General features: G+C 45.2%; 1 protein-coding gene across 3 annotated transcripts in view; it reads right to left on the bottom strand.

Annotated features, from left to right (window-relative positions):
• The window catches only part of LOC110519363 (alpha-actinin-2), a 131,078-nt gene that overhangs the window by 56,442 nt on the left and 54,026 nt on the right, over positions 1 to 20,610 (bottom strand). For all 3 annotated transcript variants that reach the window (XM_090217880.1, XM_090217881.1, XM_090217882.1), the window contains 3 exons: positions 20,122 to 20,272; positions 15,303 to 15,411; positions 13,226 to 13,366 (listed from right to left, as the gene is read on the bottom strand). In XM_090217880.1, coding sequence (XP_090074006.1) covers positions 13,226 to 13,366; positions 15,303 to 15,411; positions 20,122 to 20,272 — 401 coding nt within the window. The remainder of the gene's footprint in view (positions 1 to 13,225; positions 13,367 to 15,302; positions 15,412 to 20,121; positions 20,273 to 20,610) is intronic.

Below are 20,610 nucleotides of genomic sequence, written 5' to 3'. Positions count from 1 at the left end.
GTGTGAACTATAAACATGTCTTTACTTGGATGTCATCCACAGTGTGAACTATGAACATGTCTTTACCTGGATGTCATCCACAGTGTGAACTATAAACATGTCTTTACCTGGATGTCATCCACAGTGTGAACTATAAACATGTCTTTACCTGGATGTCATCCACAGTGTGAACTATGAACATGTCTTTACCTGGATGTCATCCACAGTGTGAACTATAAACATGTCTTTTCCTGGATGTCATCCACAGTGTGAACTGTCTTTACCTGGATGTCATCCACAGTGTGAACATGTCTTTACCTGGATGTCATCCACAGTGTGAACATGTCTTTACCTGGATGTCATCCACAGTGTGAACTGTCTTTACCTGGATGTCATCCACAGTGTGAACATGTCTTTACCTGGATGTCATCCACAGTGTGAACTGTCTTTACCTGGATGTCATCCACAGTGTGAACTGTCTTTACCTGGATGTCATCCACAGTGTGAACTATGAACATGTCTTTACCTGGATGTCATCCACAGTGTGAACTGTCTTTACCTGGATGTCATCCACAGTGTGAACTATGAACATGTCTTTTCCTGGATGTCATCCACAGTGTGAACTGTCTTTACCTGGATGTCATCCACAGTGTGAACTATAAACATGTCTTTACCTGGATGTCATCCACAGTGTGAACTGTCTTTACCTGGATGTCATCCACAGTGTGAACTATGAACATGTCTTTACCTGGATGTCATCCACAGTGTGAACTGTCTTTACCTGGATGTCATCCACAGTGTGAACTGTCTTTACCTGGATGTCATCCACAGTGTGAACTATGAACATGTCTTTACCTGGATGTCATCCACAGTGTGAACTGTCTTTACCTGGATGTCATCCACAGTGTGAACTATGAACATGTCTTTACCTGGATGTCATCCACAGTGTGAACTATGAACATGTCTTTACCTGGATGTCATCCACAGTGTGAACTATAAACATGTCTTTACTTGGATGTCATCCACAGTGTGAACTATGAACATGTCTTTACCTGGATGTCATCCACAGTGTGAACTATAAACATGTCTTTACCTGGATGTCATCCACAGTGTGAACTATAAACATGTCTTTACCTGGATGTCATCCACAGTGTGAACTATGAACATGTCTTTACCTGGATGTCATCCACAGTGTGAACTATAAACATGTCTTTACCTGGATGTCATCCACAGTGTGAACTGTCTTTACCCTGTATGTCATCCACAGTGTGAACATGTCTTTACCTGGATGTCATCCACAGTGTGAACTATAAACCCTGGATGTCATCCACGGTGTGAACATGTCTTTACCTGGATGTCATCCACAGTGTGAACATGTCTTTACCTGGATGTCATCCACAGTGTGAACTATGAACATGCCTTTACCTGGATGTCATCCACAGTGTGAACTATGAACATGTCTTTACCTGGATGTCATCCACAGTGTGAACTATGAACATGTCTTTACCTGGATGTCATCCACAGTGTGAACTGTCTTTACCTGGATGTCATCCACAGTGTGAACTGTCTTTACCTCGATGTCATCCACAGTGTGAACTATGAACATGTCTTTACCTGGATGTCATCCACAGTGTGAACTGTCTTTACCTGGATGTCATCCACAGTGTGAACTATGAACATGTCTTTTCCTGGATGTCATCCACAGTGTGAACTGTCTTTACCTGGATGTCATCCACAGTGTGAACTATAAACATGTCTTTACCTGGATGTCATCCACAGTGTGAACTATAAACATGTCTTTACCTGGATGTCATCCACAGTGTGAACTATAAGCATGTCTTTACCTGGATGTCATCCACAGTGTGAACTATAAACATGTCTTTACCTGGATGTCATCCACAGTGTGAACTGTCTTTACCTGGATGTCATCCACAGTGTGAACTATGAACATGTCTTTACCTGGATGTCATCCACAGTGTGAACTATAAACCCTGGATGTCATCCACGGTGTGAACATGTCTTTACCTGGATGTCATCCACAGTGTGAACATGTCTTTACCTGGATGTCATCCACAGTGTGAACTGTCTTTACCTGGATGTCATCCACAGTGTGAACTGTCTTTACCTGGATGTCATCCACAGTGTGAACTATAAACATGTCTTTACCTGGATGTCATCCACAGTGTGAACTGTCTTTACCTGGATGTCATCCACAGTGTGAACTGTCTTTACCTGGATGTCATCCACAGTGTGAACTATGAACATGTCTTTACCTGGATGTCATCCACAGTTTGAACTATGAACATGTCTTTACCTGGATGTCATCCACAGTGTGAACTGTCTTTACCTGGATGTCATCCACAGTGTGAACTGTCTTTACCTCGATGTCATCCACAGTGTGAACTATGAACATGTCTTTACCTGGATGTCATCCACAGTGTGAACTGTCTTTACCTGGATGTCATCCACAGTGTGAACTATGAACATGTCTTTTCCTGGATGTCATCCACAGTGTGAACTGTCTTTACCTGGATGTCATCCACAGTGTGAACTATAAACATGTCTTTACCTGGATGTCATCCACAGTGTGAACTGTCTTTACCTGGATGTCATCCACAGTGTGAACTATGAACATGTCTTTACCTGGATGTCATCCACAGTGTGAACTATGAACATGTCTTTACCTGGATGTCATCCACAGTGTGAACTGTCTTTACCTGGATGTCATCCACAGTGTGAACTGTCTTTACCTCGATGTCATCCACAGTGTGAACTATGAACATGTCTTTACCTGGATGTCATCCACAGTGTGAACTGTCTTTACCTGGATGTCATCCACAGTGTGAACTATGAACATGTCTTTTCCTGGATGTCATCCACAGTGTGAACTGTCTTTACCTGGATGTCATCCACAGTGTGAACTATAAACATGTCTTTACCTGGATGTCATCCACAGTGTGAACTGTCTTTACCTGGATGTCATCCACAGTGTTAACTATGAACATGTCTTTACCTGGATGTCATCCACAGTGTGAACTATGAACATGTCTTTACCTGGATGTCATCCACAGTGTGAACTGTCTTTACCTGGATGTCATCCACAGTGTGAACTGTCTTTACCTGGATGTCATCCACAGTGTGAACTATGAACATGTCTTTACCTGGATGTCATCCACAGTGTGAACTATAAACATGTCTTTACCTGGATGTCATCCACAGTGTGAACTATAAACATGTCTTTACCTGGATGTCATCCACAGTGTGAACTATGAACATGTCTTTACCTGGATGTCATCCACAGTGTGAACTATGAACATGTCTTTACCTGGATGTCATCCACAGTGTGAACTGTCTTTACCTGGATGTCATCCACAGTGTGAACTGTCTTTACCTGGATGTCATCCACAGTGTGAACTATAAACATGTCTTTACCTGGATGTCATCCACAGTGTGAACTATGAACATGTCTTTACCTGGATGTCATCCACAGTGTGAACTGTCTTTACCTGGATGTCATCCACAGTGTGAACTATAAACATGTCTTTACCTGGATGTCATCCACAGTGTGAACTATAAACATGTCTTTACCTGGATGTCATCCACAGTGTGAACTGTCTTTACCTGGATGTCATCCACAGTGTGAACTATAAACATGTCTTTACCTGGATGTCATCCACAGTGTGAACTATGAACATGTCTTTACCTGGATGTCATCCACAGTGTGAACTATAAACATGTCTTTACCTGGATGTCATCCACAGTGTGAACTGTCTTTACCTGGATGTCATCCACAGTGTGAACTGTCTTTACCTGGATGTCATCCACAGTGTTAACTATGAACATGTCTTTACCTGGATGTCATCCACAGTGTGAACTATGAACATGTCTTTACCTGGATGTCATCCACAGTGTGAACTATGAACATGTCTTTACCTGGATGTCATCCACAGTGTGAACTGTCTTTACCTGGATGTCATCCACAGTGTGAACTGTCTTTACCTGGATGTCATCCACAGTGTGAACTATGAACATGTCTTTACCTGGATGTCATCCACAGTGTGAACTATGAACATGTCTTTACCTGGATGTCATCCACAGTGTGAACTGTCTTTACCTGGATGTCATCCACAGTGTGAACTGTCTTTACCTGGATGTCATCCACAGTGTGAACTATGAACATGTCTTTACCTGGATGTCATCCACAGTGTGAACATGTCTTTACCTGGATGTCATCCACAGTGTGAACTGTCTTTACCTGGATGTCATCCACAGTGTGAACTGTCTTTACCTGGATGTCATCCACAGTGTGAACTATGAACATGTCTTTACCTGGATGTCATCCACAGTGTGAACTGTCTTTACCTTGATGTCATCCACAGTGTGAACTGTCTTTACCTGGATGTCATCCACAGTGTGAACTATGAACATGTCTTTACCTGGATGTCATCCACAGTGTGAACTATAAACATGTCTTTACCTGGATGTCATCCACAGTGTTAACTATGAACATGTCTTTACCTGGATGTCATCCACAGTGTGAACTATGAACATGTCTTTACCTGGATGTCATCCACAGTGTGAACTGTCTTTACCTGGATGTCATCCACAGTGTGAACTATGAACATGTCTTTACCTGGATGTCATCCACAGTGTGAACATGTCTTTACCTGGATGTCATCCACAGTGTGAACTGTCTTTACCTGGATGTCATCCACAGTGTGAACTGTCTTTACCTGGATGTCATCCACAGTGTGAACTATAAACATGTCTTTACCTGGATGTCATCCACAGTGTGAACTGTCTTTACCTGGATGTCATCCACAGTGTGAACTATAAACATGTCTTTACCTGGATGTCATCCACAGTGTGAACTGTCTTTACCTGGATGTCATCCACAGTGTGAACTATAAACATGTCTTTACCTGGATGTCATCCACAGTGTGAACTATAAACATGTCTTTACCTGGATGTCATCCACAGTGTGAACTGTCTTTACCTGGATGTCATCCACAGTGTGAACTGTCTTTACCTGGATGTCATCCACAGTGTGAACTGTCTTTACCTGGATGTCATCCACAGTGTGAACTGTCTTTACCTGGATGTCATCCACAGTGTGAACATGTCTTTACCTGGATGTCATCCACAGTGTGAACTATGAACATGTCTTTACCTGGATGTCATCCACAGTGTGAACTGTCTTTACCTGGATGTCATCCACAGTGTGAACTATGAACATGTCTTTACCTGGATGTCATCCACAGTGTGAACTATAAACATGTCTTTTCCTGGATGTCATCCACAGTGTGAACTGTCTTTACCTGGATGTCATCCACAGTGTGAACATGTCTTTACCTGGATGTCATCCACAGTGTGAACATGTCTTTACCTGGATGTCATCCACAGTGTGAACTGTCTTTACCTGGATGTCATCCACAGTGTGAACATGTCTTTACCTGGATGTCATCCACAGTGTGAACTGTCTTTACCTGGATGTCATCCACAGTGTGAACTATGAACATGTCTTTACCTGGATGTCATCCACAGTGTGAACATGTCTTTACCTGGATGTCATCCACAGTGTGAACTATAAACCCTGGATGTCATCCACGGTGTGAACATGTCTTTACCTGGATGTCATCCACAGTGTGAACATGTCTTTACCTGGATGTCATCCACAGTGTGAACTATGAACATGTCTTTACCTGGATGTCATCCACAGTGTGAACTGTCTTTACCTGGATGTCATCCACAGTGTGAACTGTCTTTACCTGGATGTCATCCACAGTGTGAACTATGAACATGTCTTTACCTGGATGTCATCCACAGTGTGAACTGTCTTTACCTGGATGTCATCCACAGTGTGAACTATGAACATGTCTTTTCCTGGATGTCATCCACAGTGTGAACTGTCTTTACCTGGATGTCATCCACAGTGTGAACTATAAACATGTCTTTACCTGGATGTCATCCACAGTGTGAACTGTCTTTACCTGGATGTCATCCACAGTGTGAACTATGAACATGTCTTTACCTGGATGTCATCCACAGTGTGAACTGTCTTTACCTGGATGTCATCCACAGTGTGAACTGTCTTTACCTGGATGTCATCCACAGTGTGAACTATGAACATGTCTTTACCTGGATGTCATCCACAGTGTGAACTGTCTTTACCTGGATGTCATCCACAGTGTGAACTATGAACATGTCTTTACCTGGATGTCATCCACAGTGTGAACTATGAACATGTCTTTACCTGGATGTCATCCACAGTGTGAACTATAAACATGTCTTTACTTGGATGTCATCCACAGTGTGAACTATGAACATGTCTTTACCTGGATGTCATCCACAGTGTGAACTATAAACATGTCTTTACCTGGATGTCATCCACAGTGTGAACTATAAACATGTCTTTACCTGGATGTCATCCACAGTGTGAACTATGAACATGTCTTTACCTGGATGTCATCCACAGTGTGAACTATAAACATGTCTTTACCTGGATGTCATCCACAGTGTGAACTGTCTTTACCCTGTATGTCATCCACAGTGTGAACATGTCTTTACCTGGATGTCATCCACAGTGTGAACTATAAACCCTGGATGTCATCCACGGTGTGAACATGTCTTTACCTGGATGTCATCCACAGTGTGAACATGTCTTTACCTGGATGTCATCCACAGTGTGAACTATGAACATGCCTTTACCTGGATGTCATCCACAGTGTGAACTATGAACATGTCTTTACCTGGATGTCATCCACAGTGTGAACTATGAACATGTCTTTACCTGGATGTCATCCACAGTGTGAACTGTCTTTACCTGGATGTCATCCACAGTGTGAACTGTCTTTACCTCGATGTCATCCACAGTGTGAACTATGAACATGTCTTTACCTGGATGTCATCCACAGTGTGAACTGTCTTTACCTGGATGTCATCCACAGTGTGAACTATGAACATGTCTTTTCCTGGATGTCATCCACAGTGTGAACTGTCTTTACCTGGATGTCATCCACAGTGTGAACTATAAACATGTCTTTACCTGGATGTCATCCACAGTGTGAACTATAAACATGTCTTTACCTGGATGTCATCCACAGTGTGAACTATAAGCATGTCTTTACCTGGATGTCATCCACAGTGTGAACTATAAACATGTCTTTACCTGGATGTCATCCACAGTGTGAACTGTCTTTACCTGGATGTCATCCACAGTGTGAACTATGAACATGTCTTTACCTGGATGTCATCCACAGTGTGAACTATAAACCCTGGATGTCATCCACGGTGTGAACATGTCTTTACCTGGATGTCATCCACAGTGTGAACATGTCTTTACCTGGATGTCATCCACAGTGTGAACTGTCTTTACCTGGATGTCATCCACAGTGTGAACTGTCTTTACCTGGATGTCATCCACAGTGTGAACTATAAACATGTCTTTACCTGGATGTCATCCACAGTGTGAACTGTCTTTACCTGGATGTCATCCACAGTGTGAACTGTCTTTACCTGGATGTCATCCACAGTGTGAACTATGAACATGTCTTTACCTGGATGTCATCCACAGTGTGAACTATGAACATGTCTTTACCTGGATGTCATCCACAGTGTGAACTGTCTTTACCTGGATGTCATCCACAGTGTGAACTGTCTTTACCTCGATGTCATCCACAGTGTGAACTATGAACATGTCTTTACCTGGATGTCATCCACAGTGTGAACTGTCTTTACCTGGATGTCATCCACAGTGTGAACTATGAACATGTCTTTTCCTGGATGTCATCCACAGTGTGAACTGTCTTTACCTGGATGTCATCCACAGTGTGAACTATAAACATGTCTTTACCTGGATGTCATCCACAGTGTGAACTGTCTTTACCTGGATGTCATCCACAGTGTGAACTATGAACATGTCTTTACCTGGATGTCATCCACAGTGTGAACTATGAACATGTCTTTACCTGGATGTCATCCACAGTGTGAACTGTCTTTACCTGGATGTCATCCACAGTGTGAACTGTCTTTACCTCGATGTCATCCACAGTGTGAACTATGAACATGTCTTTACCTGGATGTCATCCACAGTGTGAACTGTCTTTACCTGGATGTCATCCACAGTGTGAACTATGAACATGTCTTTTCCTGGATGTCATCCACAGTGTGAACTGTCTTTACCTGGATGTCATCCACAGTGTGAACTATAAACATGTCTTTACCTGGATGTCATCCACAGTGTGAACTGTCTTTACCTGGATGTCATCCACAGTGTTAACTATGAACATGTCTTTACCTGGATGTCATCCACAGTGTGAACTATGAACATGTCTTTACCTGGATGTCATCCACAGTGTGAACTGTCTTTACCTGGATGTCATCCACAGTGTGAACTGTCTTTACCTGGATGTCATCCACAGTGTGAACTATGAACATGTCTTTACCTGGATGTCATCCACAGTGTGAACTATAAACATGTCTTTACCTGGATGTCATCCACAGTGTGAACTATAAACATGTCTTTACCTGGATGTCATCCACAGTGTGAACTATGAACATGTCTTTACCTGGATGTCATCCACAGTGTGAACTATGAACATGTCTTTACCTGGATGTCATCCACAGTGTGAACTGTCTTTACCTGGATGTCATCCACAGTGTGAACTGTCTTTACCTGGATGTCATCCACAGTGTGAACTATAAACATGTCTTTACCTGGATGTCATCCACAGTGTGAACTATGAACATGTCTTTACCTGGATGTCATCCACAGTGTGAACTGTCTTTACCTGGATGTCATCCACAGTGTGAACTATAAACATGTCTTTACCTGGATGTCATCCACAGTGTGAACTATAAACATGTCTTTACCTGGATGTCATCCACAGTGTGAACTGTCTTTACCTGGATGTCATCCACAGTGTGAACTATAAACATGTCTTTACCTGGATGTCATCCACAGTGTGAACTATGAACATGTCTTTACCTGGATGTCATCCACAGTGTGAACTATAAACATGTCTTTACCTGGATGTCATCCACAGTGTGAACTGTCTTTACCTGGATGTCATCCACAGTGTGAACTGTCTTTACCTGGATGTCATCCACAGTGTTAACTATGAACATGTCTTTACCTGGATGTCATCCACAGTGTGAACTATGAACATGTCTTTACCTGGATGTCATCCACAGTGTGAACTATGAACATGTCTTTACCTGGATGTCATCCACAGTGTGAACTGTCTTTACCTGGATGTCATCCACAGTGTGAACTGTCTTTACCTGGATGTCATCCACAGTGTGAACTATGAACATGTCTTTACCTGGATGTCATCCACAGTGTGAACTATGAACATGTCTTTACCTGGATGTCATCCACAGTGTGAACTGTCTTTACCTGGATGTCATCCACAGTGTGAACTGTCTTTACCTGGATGTCATCCACAGTGTGAACTATGAACATGTCTTTACCTGGATGTCATCCACAGTGTGAACTATGAACATGTCTTTACCTGGATGTCATCCACAGTGTGAACTGTCTTTACCTGGATGTCATCCACAGTGTGAACTGTCTTTACCTGGATGTCATCCACAGTGTGAACTATGAACATGTCTTTACCTGGATGTCATCCACAGTGTGAACATGTCTTTACCTGGATGTCATCCACAGTGTGAACTGTCTTTACCTGGATGTCATCCACAGTGTGAACTGTCTTTACCTGGATGTCATCCACAGTGTGAACTATGAACATGTCTTTACCTGGATGTCATCCACAGTGTGAACTGTCTTTACCTTGATGTCATCCACAGTGTGAACTGTCTTTACCTGGATGTCATCCACAGTGTGAACTATGAACATGTCTTTACCTGGATGTCATCCACAGTGTGAACTATAAACATGTCTTTACCTGGATGTCATCCACAGTGTTAACTATGAACATGTCTTTACCTGGATGTCATCCACAGTGTGAACTATGAACATGTCTTTACCTGGATGTCATCCACAGTGTGAACTGTCTTTACCTGGATGTCATCCACAGTGTGAACTATGAACATGTCTTTACCTGGATGTCATCCACAGTGTGAACATGTCTTTACCTGGATGTCATCCACAGTGTGAACTGTCTTTACCTGGATGTCATCCACAGTGTGAACTGTCTTTACCTGGATGTCATCCACAGTGTGAACTATAAACATGTCTTTACCTGGATGTCATCCACAGTGTGAACTGTCTTTACCTGGATGTCATCCACAGTGTGAACTATAAACATGTCTTTACCTGGATGTCATCCACAGTGTGAACTGTCTTTACCTGGATGTCATCCACAGTGTGAACTATAAACATGTCTTTACCTGGATGTCATCCACAGTGTGAACTATAAACATGTCTTTACCTGGATGTCATCCACAGTGTGAACTGTCTTTACCTGGATGTCATCCACAGTGTGAACTGTCTTTACCTGGATGTCATCCACAGTGTGAACTGTCTTTACCTGGATGTCATCCACAGTGTGAACTGTCTTTACCTGGATGTCATCCACAGTGTGAACATGTCTTTACCTGGATGTCATCCACAGTGTGAACTATGAACATGTCTTTACCTGGATGTCATCCACAGTGTGAACTGTCTTTACCTGGATGTCATCCACAGTGTGAACTATGAACATGTCTTTACCTGGATGTCATCCACAGTGTGAACTATAAACATGTCTTTTCCTGGATGTCATCCACAGTGTGAACTGTCTTTACCTGGATGTCATCCACAGTGTGAACATGTCTTTACCTGGATGTCATCCACAGTGTGAACATGTCTTTACCTGGATGTCATCCACAGTGTGAACTGTCTTTACCTGGATGTCATCCACAGTGTGAACATGTCTTTACCTGGATGTCATCCACAGTGTGAACTGTCTTTACCTGGATGTCATCCACAGTGTGAACTATGAACATGTCTTTACCTGGATGTCATCCACAGTGTGAACTGTCTTTACCTGGATGTCATCCACAGTGTGAACTGTCTTTACCTGGATGTCATCCACAGTGTGAACTGTCTTTACCTGGATGTCATCCACAGTGTGAACTATAAACATGTCTTTACCTGGATGTCATCCACAGTGTGAACTGTCTTTACCTGGATGTCATCCACAGTGTGAACTATAAACATGTCTTTACCTGGATGTCATCCACAGTGTGAACTGTCTTTACCTGGATGTCATCCACAATGTGAACTATAAACATGTCTTTACCTGGATGTCATCCACAGTGTGAACTATAAACATGTCTTTACCTGGATGTCATCCACAGTGTGAACTGTCTTTACCTGGATGTCATCCACAGTGTGAACTGTCTTTACCTGGATGTCATCCACAGTGTGAACTGTCTTTACCTGGATGTCATCCACAGTGTGAACTGTCTTTACCTGGATGTCATCCACAGTGTGAACATGTCTTTACCTGGATGTCATCCACAGTGTGAACTATGAACATGTCTTTACCTGGATGTCATCCACAGTGTGAACTGTCTTTACCTGGATGTCATCCACAGTGTGAACTATGAACATGTCTTTACCTGGATGTCATCCACAGTGTGAACTATAAACATGTCTTTTCCTGGATGTCATCCACAGTGTGAACTGTCTTTACCTGGATGTCATCCACAGTGTGAACATGTCTTTACCTGGATGTCATCCACAGTGTGAACATGTCTTTACCTGGATGTCATCCACAGTGTGAACTGTCTTTACCTGGATGTCATCCACAGTGTGAACATGTCTTTACCTGGATGTCATCCACAGTGTGAACTGTCTTTACCTGGATGTCATCCACAGTGTGAACTATGAACATGTCTTTACCTGGATGTCATCCACAGTGTGAACATGTCTTTACCTGGATGTCATCCACAGTGTGAACTATAAACCCTGGATGTCATCCACGGTGTGAACATGTCTTTACCTGGATGTCATCCACAGTGTGAACATGTCTTTACCTGGATGTCATCCACAGTGTGAACTATGAACATGTCTTTACCTGGATGTCATCCACAGTGTGAACTGTCTTTACCTGGATGTCATCCACAGTGTGAACTGTCTTTACCTGGATGTCATCCACAGTGTGAACTATGAACATGTCTTTACCTGGATGTCATCCACAGTGTGAACATGTCTTTACCTGGATGTCATCCACAGTGTGAACTGTCTTTACCTGGATGTCATCCACAGTGTGAACTGTCTTTACCTGGATGTCATCCACAGTGTGAACTATGAACATGTCTTTACCTGGATGTCATCCACAGTGTGAACTGTCTTTACCTTGATGTCATCCACAGTGTGAACTGTCTTTACCTGGATGTCATCCACAGTGTGAACTATGAACATGTCTTTACCTGGATGTCATCCACAGTGTGAACTATAAACATGTCTTTACCTGGATGTCATCCACAGTGTTAACTATGAACATGTCTTTACCTGGATGTCATCCACAGTGTGAACTATGAACATGTCTTTACCTGGATGTCATCCACAGTGTGAACTGTCTTTACCTGGATGTCATCCACAGTGTGAACTATGAACATGTCTTTACCTGGATGTCATCCACAGTGTGAACATGTCTTTACCTGGATGTCATCCACAGTGTGAACTGTCTTTACCTGGATGTCATCCACAGTGTGAACTGTCTTTACCTGGATGTCATCCACAGTGTGAACTATAAACATGTCTTTACCTGGATGTCATCCACAGTGTGAACTGTCTTTACCTGGATGTCATCCACAGTGTGAACTATAAACATGTCTTTACCTGGATGTCATCCACAGTGTGAACTGTCTTTACCTGGATGTCATCCACAGTGTGAACTATAAACATGTCTTTACCTGGATGTCATCCACAGTGTGAACTATAAACATGTCTTTACCTGGATGTCATCCACAGTGTGAACTGTCTTTACCTGGATGTCATCCACAGTGTGAACTGTCTTTACCTGGATGTCATCCACAGTGTGAACTGTCTTTACCTGGATGTCATCCACAGTGTGAACTGTCTTTACCTGGATGTCATCCACAGTGTGAACTGTCTTTACCTGGATGTCATCCACAGTGTGAACTATAAACATGTCTTTACCTGGATGTCATCCACAGTGTGAACTGTCTTTACCTGGATGTCATCCACAGTGTGAACTGTCTTTACCTGGATGTCATCCACAGTGTGAACTGTCTTTACCTGGATGTCATCCACAGTGTGAACTGTCTTTACCTGGATGTCATCCACAGTGTGAACTATAAACATGTCTTGCAGGTCTTCCATGGCTCCTTCCATCCAGTTGTTGAAGGGAGCTGACCTCTTAGAGAACTCCAGGAACAGCTGGTCGATGGTCTCCAGCAGCTTCTCCGTCCTCTGAGAGACACCAAGGTAGGGGAAATGGGATTAATGACAAATGATCATTTAAAATGATGACTATCGTGACCAAGTGGTTTTAAACTACTCTTAAACACTGTTTATTGTTGTGACATGAAACCTGGTCATTCAGAACAGGGAGTAATGGCAATTTCTGTGTAGTGATTTGTGTGTTGATCATCTGAGTGTTTATGTAGGTCTGCAGATGACAACCAGATTGGAACCAGATTAGAACCAGAGTGTTTGTCTCCCTCCACAAGCCCCCACCAGAGGACCACTAGCCCCCACCAGAGAACCACTAGCCCCCACCAGAGAACCACTAGCCCCCACCAGAGGACCACTGTCTCCCTCCACTAGCCCCCACAAGAGGACCTCTGTCTCCCTCCACTAGCCCCCACCAGAGGACCACTAGCCCCCACCAGAGGACAACTAACCCCCACCAGAGGACCACTAGCCCCCACCAGAGGGCCATTGTCTCCCTCCACTAGCCCCCTCCAGAGGACCACTAGCCCCCACCAGAGGACCTCTGTCTCCCTCCACTAGCCCCCTCCAGAGGACCACTAGCCCCCACAAGAGGACCACTAGCCCCCACCAGAGGACCACTAGCCCCCACCAGAGGACCTCTGTCTCCCTCCACTAGCCGCCACCAGAGGACCACTAGCCCCCACCAGAGGACCACTAGCCCCCACCAGAGGACCTCTGTCTCCCTCCACTAACCCCCACCAGAGAACCACTAACCCCCACCAGAGAACCACTAGCCCCCACCAGAGGACCACTAGCCCCCACCAGAGGACCACTAGCCCCCACCAGAGGACCTCTGTCTCCCTCCACTAGCCCCCACCAGAGGACCACTAGCCCCCACCAGAGGACCACTAGCCCCCACCAGAGGACCACTGTCTCCCTCCACTAACCCCCACCAGAGGACCACTGTCTCCCTCCACTAGCCCCCACCAGAGGACCACTGTCTCCCTCCACTAGCCCCCACCAGAGGACCTCTATTCTGTACCTCCCTCCACTAGAAGAACCCAGCCCTATTCTGTATCTTCCTCCACTATAAGAACCCAGTCCTGTTCTGTACCTCCCTCCACTAGAATAACACAGCTCTATTCTGTACCTCCCTCCTCTAGAAGAACCCAGCCATATTCTGTAACTCCCTCCACTAGAAGAACCCAGCCCTGTTCTGTATCTCCCTCCAGTAGCCCCCACCAGAAGAACCCAGCCCTATTCTGTACCTCCCTCCACTAGAAGAACCCAGCCCTATTCTGTACCTCCCTCCAGTAGAAGAACCCAGCCCTATTCTGTACCTCCCTCCACCAGAAGAACCCAGCCCTATTCTGTACCTCCCTCCACTAGAATAACCCAGCCCTACTCTGTACCTCCCTCCAGTAGAAGAACCCAGCCCTATTCTGTACCTACCTCCACTAGAAGAACCCAGCCCTATTCTGTACCTCCCTCCACTAGAAGAACCCAGCCCTGTTCTGTACGTCCCCCCACTATAAGAACCCAGCCCTATTCTGTACCTCCCTCCACTAGAAGAACCCAGCCCTATTCTGTACCTCCCTCCACAAGAATAACCCAGCCCTATTCTGTACCTCCCTCCTCTATAAGAATCCAGCCCTATTCTGTACCTCCCCCCACCAGCCTCCACCAGAAGAATCCAGCCCTATTCTGTACCTCCCTCCTCTAGAAGAACCCAGCCCTATTCTGTACCTCCCTCCTCTAGAAGAACCCAGCCCTATTCTGTACCTCCCTCCTCTAGAAGAACCCAGCCCTGTTCTGTACCTCCCTCCTCTAGAAGAACACAGCCCTATTCTGTGCCTCCCTCCTCTAGAAGAACCCAGCCCTGTTCTGTACCTCCCCCCACTAGAAGAACCCAGCCCTATTCTGTACCTCCCCCCACTAGCCCCCACCAGAAGAACCCAGCCCTATTCTGTACCTCCAGGTTCTCCCTCCTCTTCTGGGTGAGGGTTCCCAGCTGGTCCCATTGGTCACAAATGCCCTGGCAGCGCTCGTTGATAGAGGAGGCAGCATGGTAGTCCAGCTCACTGTGGACAGAGAGAGAGAGGAGGAGAGAGAGAGAGAGAGAGAGAGAGAGAGAGAGAGAGAGAGAGAGAGAGAGAGGAGCGAGGGGAGAGAGAGAGAGAGAGAGAGAGAGAGCTCTGGTCAACAGTTGTGCACTATATAGGGAATAGGGTGCCATTTGGAGCCACAGTTTTTGGAGAAAAAAAAAATAAAAATAAGAAAATGACAGCAAGTTCAGTTTACTTGAGTAGCCTGAGCAGACCCCTGACCTCCACCCAATAGAGGGAGTGTATATAACTAATAGTGACCTCAGCCATAGTGAGTCCATCACCTCAGAAATATATTTTCATGTAGGTGAACGCTTAAATAAACACTACAATTCCATTCTTATATTTACTGACTCTCCTCTCTCCCCTCTTCAGAAGTATCCCAGAGAAACCTGTTCCTAACTCTCCTCTCTCCAGAAGTATCCCAGAGAAACCTGTTCCTGACTCTCCTCTCTCCAGAAGTATCTCAGAGAAACCTGTTCCTGACTCTGCTCTCTCCAGAAGTATCCCAGAGAAACCTGTTCCCAGAGAAACCTGTTCCCAACTCTCCTCTCTCCAGAAGTATCCCAGACAAACCTGTTCCCAGAGAAACCTCTTCCTGACTCTCCTCTCTCCAGAAGTATCCCAGAGAAACCTGTTCTCAGAGAAACCTGTTCCTAACTCTCCTCTCTCCAGAAGTATCCCAGAGAAACCTGTTCTCAGAGAAACCTGTTCCTAACTCTCCTCTCTCCAGAAGTATCCCAGAGAAACCTGTTCTCAGAGAAACCTGTTCCTAACTCTCCTCTCTCCAGAAGTATCCCAGAGAAACCTGTTCCTAACTCTCCTCTCTCCAGAAGTATCCCAGAGAAACCTGTTCCTAACTCTCCTCTCTCCAGAAGTATCCCAGACAAACCTGTTCTTAACTCTCCCATCTCCCTCTCCAGAAGTATCCCAGAGAAACCTGTTCCTAACTCTCCTCTCTCCAGAAGTATCCCAGACAAACCTGTTCTTAACTCTCCCATCTCCCTCTCCAGAAGTATCCCAGAGAAACCTGTTCCTAACTCTCCTATCCCTCTCTCCAGAAGTACCGCAGAGAAACCTGTTCCTAACTCTCCTCTCTCCAGAAGTATCCCAGAGAAACCTGGTTCGTTGTTCAATAATGAATGCAACGGAAAACTTTCTTAAACGTTTTGCAACAGAATAGAGAGGTGAAAATGTACTTTTGTCAATGGACAGCTCAAAGTAGTTTATTCCGTTTGGTGCCTAATAAACATGACCCAGGAACATTGCAGGGGGCTGACAGAGAACCTCAAGGTGACCCGTGTCATTGTGTTCCCGGCCCAGACCCACCCAGGCAGTAACTGGATATCTGGGGAATAGTGAAAACAGACCTCACCAGGGGGACAACTGAGAGAGAGAGAGTGTGTGTGTGTGTGTGTGTGTCCGAGAGGAGATTCCCCAGCAGAAGGTTAATATTGACTGAGATAACAATGTTAGTTCTTCTGCAGTACTAGCGAAGGGATGACCTTTCACCTTCTGACATGCTGTGATCCCATTGGCTGTTAGACACCAGATAAGATAAACGGCTATGACCCATGACTCAGATACATGGCAGTGAACTGACACACACACGCACGCACGCACGCACTCTCTCTCACACACACACACACACACACACACACACACACACACACACACACACACACACACACACACACACACACACACACACAGACACACAGACACACACACACACACACACACACACACACACACACACACACACACAGACACACACACACACACACACACACACACACACACACAGACACACAGACACACACACACACACACACACACACACACACACACACACACACACACACACAGACACACACACACACACACACACACACACACACACACACACACACACACACACACACACACACAGACACACAGACACACACACACACACACACACACACACACACACACACACACACACACACACACAGACACACAGACACACACACACACAGACACACAGACACACAGACACACAGACACACACACACTCGCAGGCAGGACAATCAGTGCTGTTGCAGAGGGAAACTGGCAGGTGCTGTTCAGGGTCATTCAAACCCACATTTAGAACACACTCCTCAATTCAGGGCCACGTAGACCTGTTGGCTGGTTGTTGCTGCGTTTAACTTTACCCCAGTTTACATCAGGGCCACGCTGACCTGTTGGCTGGTTGTTGCTGCGTTTAACTTTACCCCAGTTTACATCAGGGCCACGCTGACCTGTTGGCTGGTTGGTGCTGCTTTTAACTTTACCCCAGTTTACATCAGGGCCACGCTGACCTGTTAGCTGGTTGGTGCTGCTTCTAACTTTACCCCAGTTTACATCAGGGCCACGCTGACCTGTTAGCTGGTTGGTGCTGCTTCTAACTTTACACCAGTTTACATGAGGGATACGCTGACCTGTTGGCTGGTTGGTGCTGCTTCTAACTTTACACCAGTTGGTCTGGTTGGTGCTGCTTCTTTCTTTACACCAGTTTACATCAGGGACAAATAGACCTGTTGGCTGGTTGGTGCTGCTTCTAACTTTACACCAGTTTACATCAGGGACAAATAGACCTGTGGGCTGGTTGGTGCTGCTTCTAACTTTACACCAGTTTACATCATGGACAAATAGACCTGTTGGCTGGTTGGTGCTGCTTCTAACTTTACACCAGTTTACATCAGGGACAAATAGACCTGTGGGCTGGTTGGTGCTGCTTCTAACTTTACACCAGTTTACATCAGGGACAAATAGACCTGTGGGCTGGTTGGTGCTGCTTCTAACTTTACACCAGTTTACATCAGGGACAAATAGACCTGTGGGCTGGTTGGTGCTGCTTCTAACTTTACACCAGTTTACATCAGGGACAAATAGACCTGTGGGCTGGTTGGTGCTGCTTCTAACTTTACACCAGTTTACATCAGGGACAAATAGACCTGTTGGCTGGTTGGTGCTGCTTCTAACTTTACACCAGTTTACATCAGGGACAAATAGACCTGTTGGCTGGTTGGTGCTGCTTCTAACTTTACACCAGTTTACATCAGGGACAAATAGACCTGTGGGCTGGTTGGTGCTGCTTCTAACTTTACACCAGTTTACATCAGGGACACATAGACCTGTGGGCTGGTTGGTGCTGCTTCTAACTTTACACCAGTTTGCATCAGGGACAAATAGACCTGTTGGCTGGTTGGTGCTGCTTTTAACTTTACACCTGTTGGCTGGTTGGTGCTGCTTTTAACTGCTTCTAACTTTACACCAGTTTGCATCAGGGACAAATAGACCTGTTGGCTGGTTGGTGCTGCTTTTAACTTTACACCTGTTGGCTGGTTGGTGCTGCTTTTAACTGCTTCTAACTTTACACCAGTTTACATCAGGGACAAATAGACCTGTTGGCTGGTTGGTGCTGCTTCTAACTTTACACCAGTTTACATCAGGGACAAATAGACCTGTTGGCTGGTTGGTGCTGCTTTTAACTGCTTTTAACTTTACACCAGTAAAGGGGACAAATATGTTATTTAGAGTGGGTGATCTTTGGCAGCAACAATGAGGATTCTCTGTCTACTAGAGTCCACACAGCATCTACCAGCAGGTTATAGTCTGTCAGTGGTCTTGTCCAGACTGTCTTTACCCACTAGAGTCCACACAGCATCTACCAGCAGGATAGTCTGTCAGTGGTCTTGTCCAGACTGTCTTTACCCACTAGAGTCCACACAGCATCTACCAGTAGGATAGTCTGTCAGTGGTCTTGTCCAGACTGTCTTTACCCACTAGAGTCCACACAGCATCTACCAGTAGGATAGTCTGTCAGTGGTCTTGTCCAGACTGTCTTTACCCACTAAATGGAGGCCACACAGCATCTACCAGTAGGATAGTCTGTCAGTGGTCTTGTCCAGACTGTCTTTAGCCACTAGAGTCCACACAGCATCTATCAGTAGGATAGTCTGTCAGTGGTCTTGTCCAGACTGTCTTTACCCACTAAATGGAGGCCACACAGCATCTACCAGTAGGATAGTCTGTCAGTGGTCTTGTCCAGACTGTCTTTAGCCACTAGAGTCCACACAGCATCTACCAGTAGGATAGTCTGTCAGTGGTCTTGTCCAGACTGTCTTTACCCACTAGATGGAGGCCACACAGCATCTACCAGTAGAATAGTCTGTCAGTGGTCTTGTCCAGACTGTCTTTAGCCACTAGAGTCCACACAGCATCTACCAGTAGGATAGTCTGTCAGTGGTCTTGTCCAGACTGTCTTTAGCCACTAGAGTCCACACAGCATCTACCAGTAGGATAGTCTGTCAGTGGTCTTGTCCAGACTGTCTTTAGCCACTAGATGGAGGCCACACAGCATCTACCAGTAGAATAGTCTGTCAAGGGCTTGTCCATACAACACTACATCAATCTACATAACATTAGTACCTACAGTACCTACATCAATCTACATAACATTAGTACCTACAGTACCTACATCATTCTACATAACATTAACCGGTGAGAAAATCTGTTCCACTCTGTCCTGATGAGCGGCCAGGTTGCTCTCAATCCCTCCCTCCCTCCCTCCCTCCCTCCCTCCCTCCCTCCCTCCCTCCCTCCCTCCCTCCCTCCCTCCCCCTCCCTCCCTCCCTCCCTCCCTCCCTCCCTCCTTACTTTAATTCCTGTGCGATGGCAGCGATCTGTTCCACTCTGTCCTGGTGAGCGGCCAGGTCGCTCTCAAAGGCCTCGTGTTTCCTGAGCAGAGCTCTCACCTCCGTCAGAGAGCAGGACTCGTAGTCCTTCTGAGACAGCACACTGTCCTTACCTAGACACACACACACACACACACACACACACACACACACACACACACACACACACACACACACACACACACACACACACACACACACACACACACACACACACACACACACACACACAAACCATCAACAAAATCAAGGTTCGCTATTAGGAATTGATCCATTCTATTGTGATAGATAATCGATGTGCATTTCTATAGGCAGATCAGTTCAGATCAGTTCAGTTCAGATCAGATCAGTTCAGATCAGATCAATTCAGATCAGTTCAGTTCAGATCAGTTCAGATCAGATCAGATCAGTTCAGATCAGATCAGTTCAGATCAGATCAATTCAGATTAGT

Source organism: Oncorhynchus mykiss, chromosome 23, assembly GCF_057628025.1.
Source record: "Oncorhynchus mykiss isolate SJ-2025 chromosome 23, ASM5762802v1, whole genome shotgun sequence".
Taxonomy (NCBI): Eukaryota; Metazoa; Chordata; class Actinopteri; order Salmoniformes; family Salmonidae; genus Oncorhynchus; species Oncorhynchus mykiss.
The sequence above is the reverse complement of the archived record's forward strand: the minus strand, read 5'-3'. Positions and strand labels throughout refer to the sequence as shown.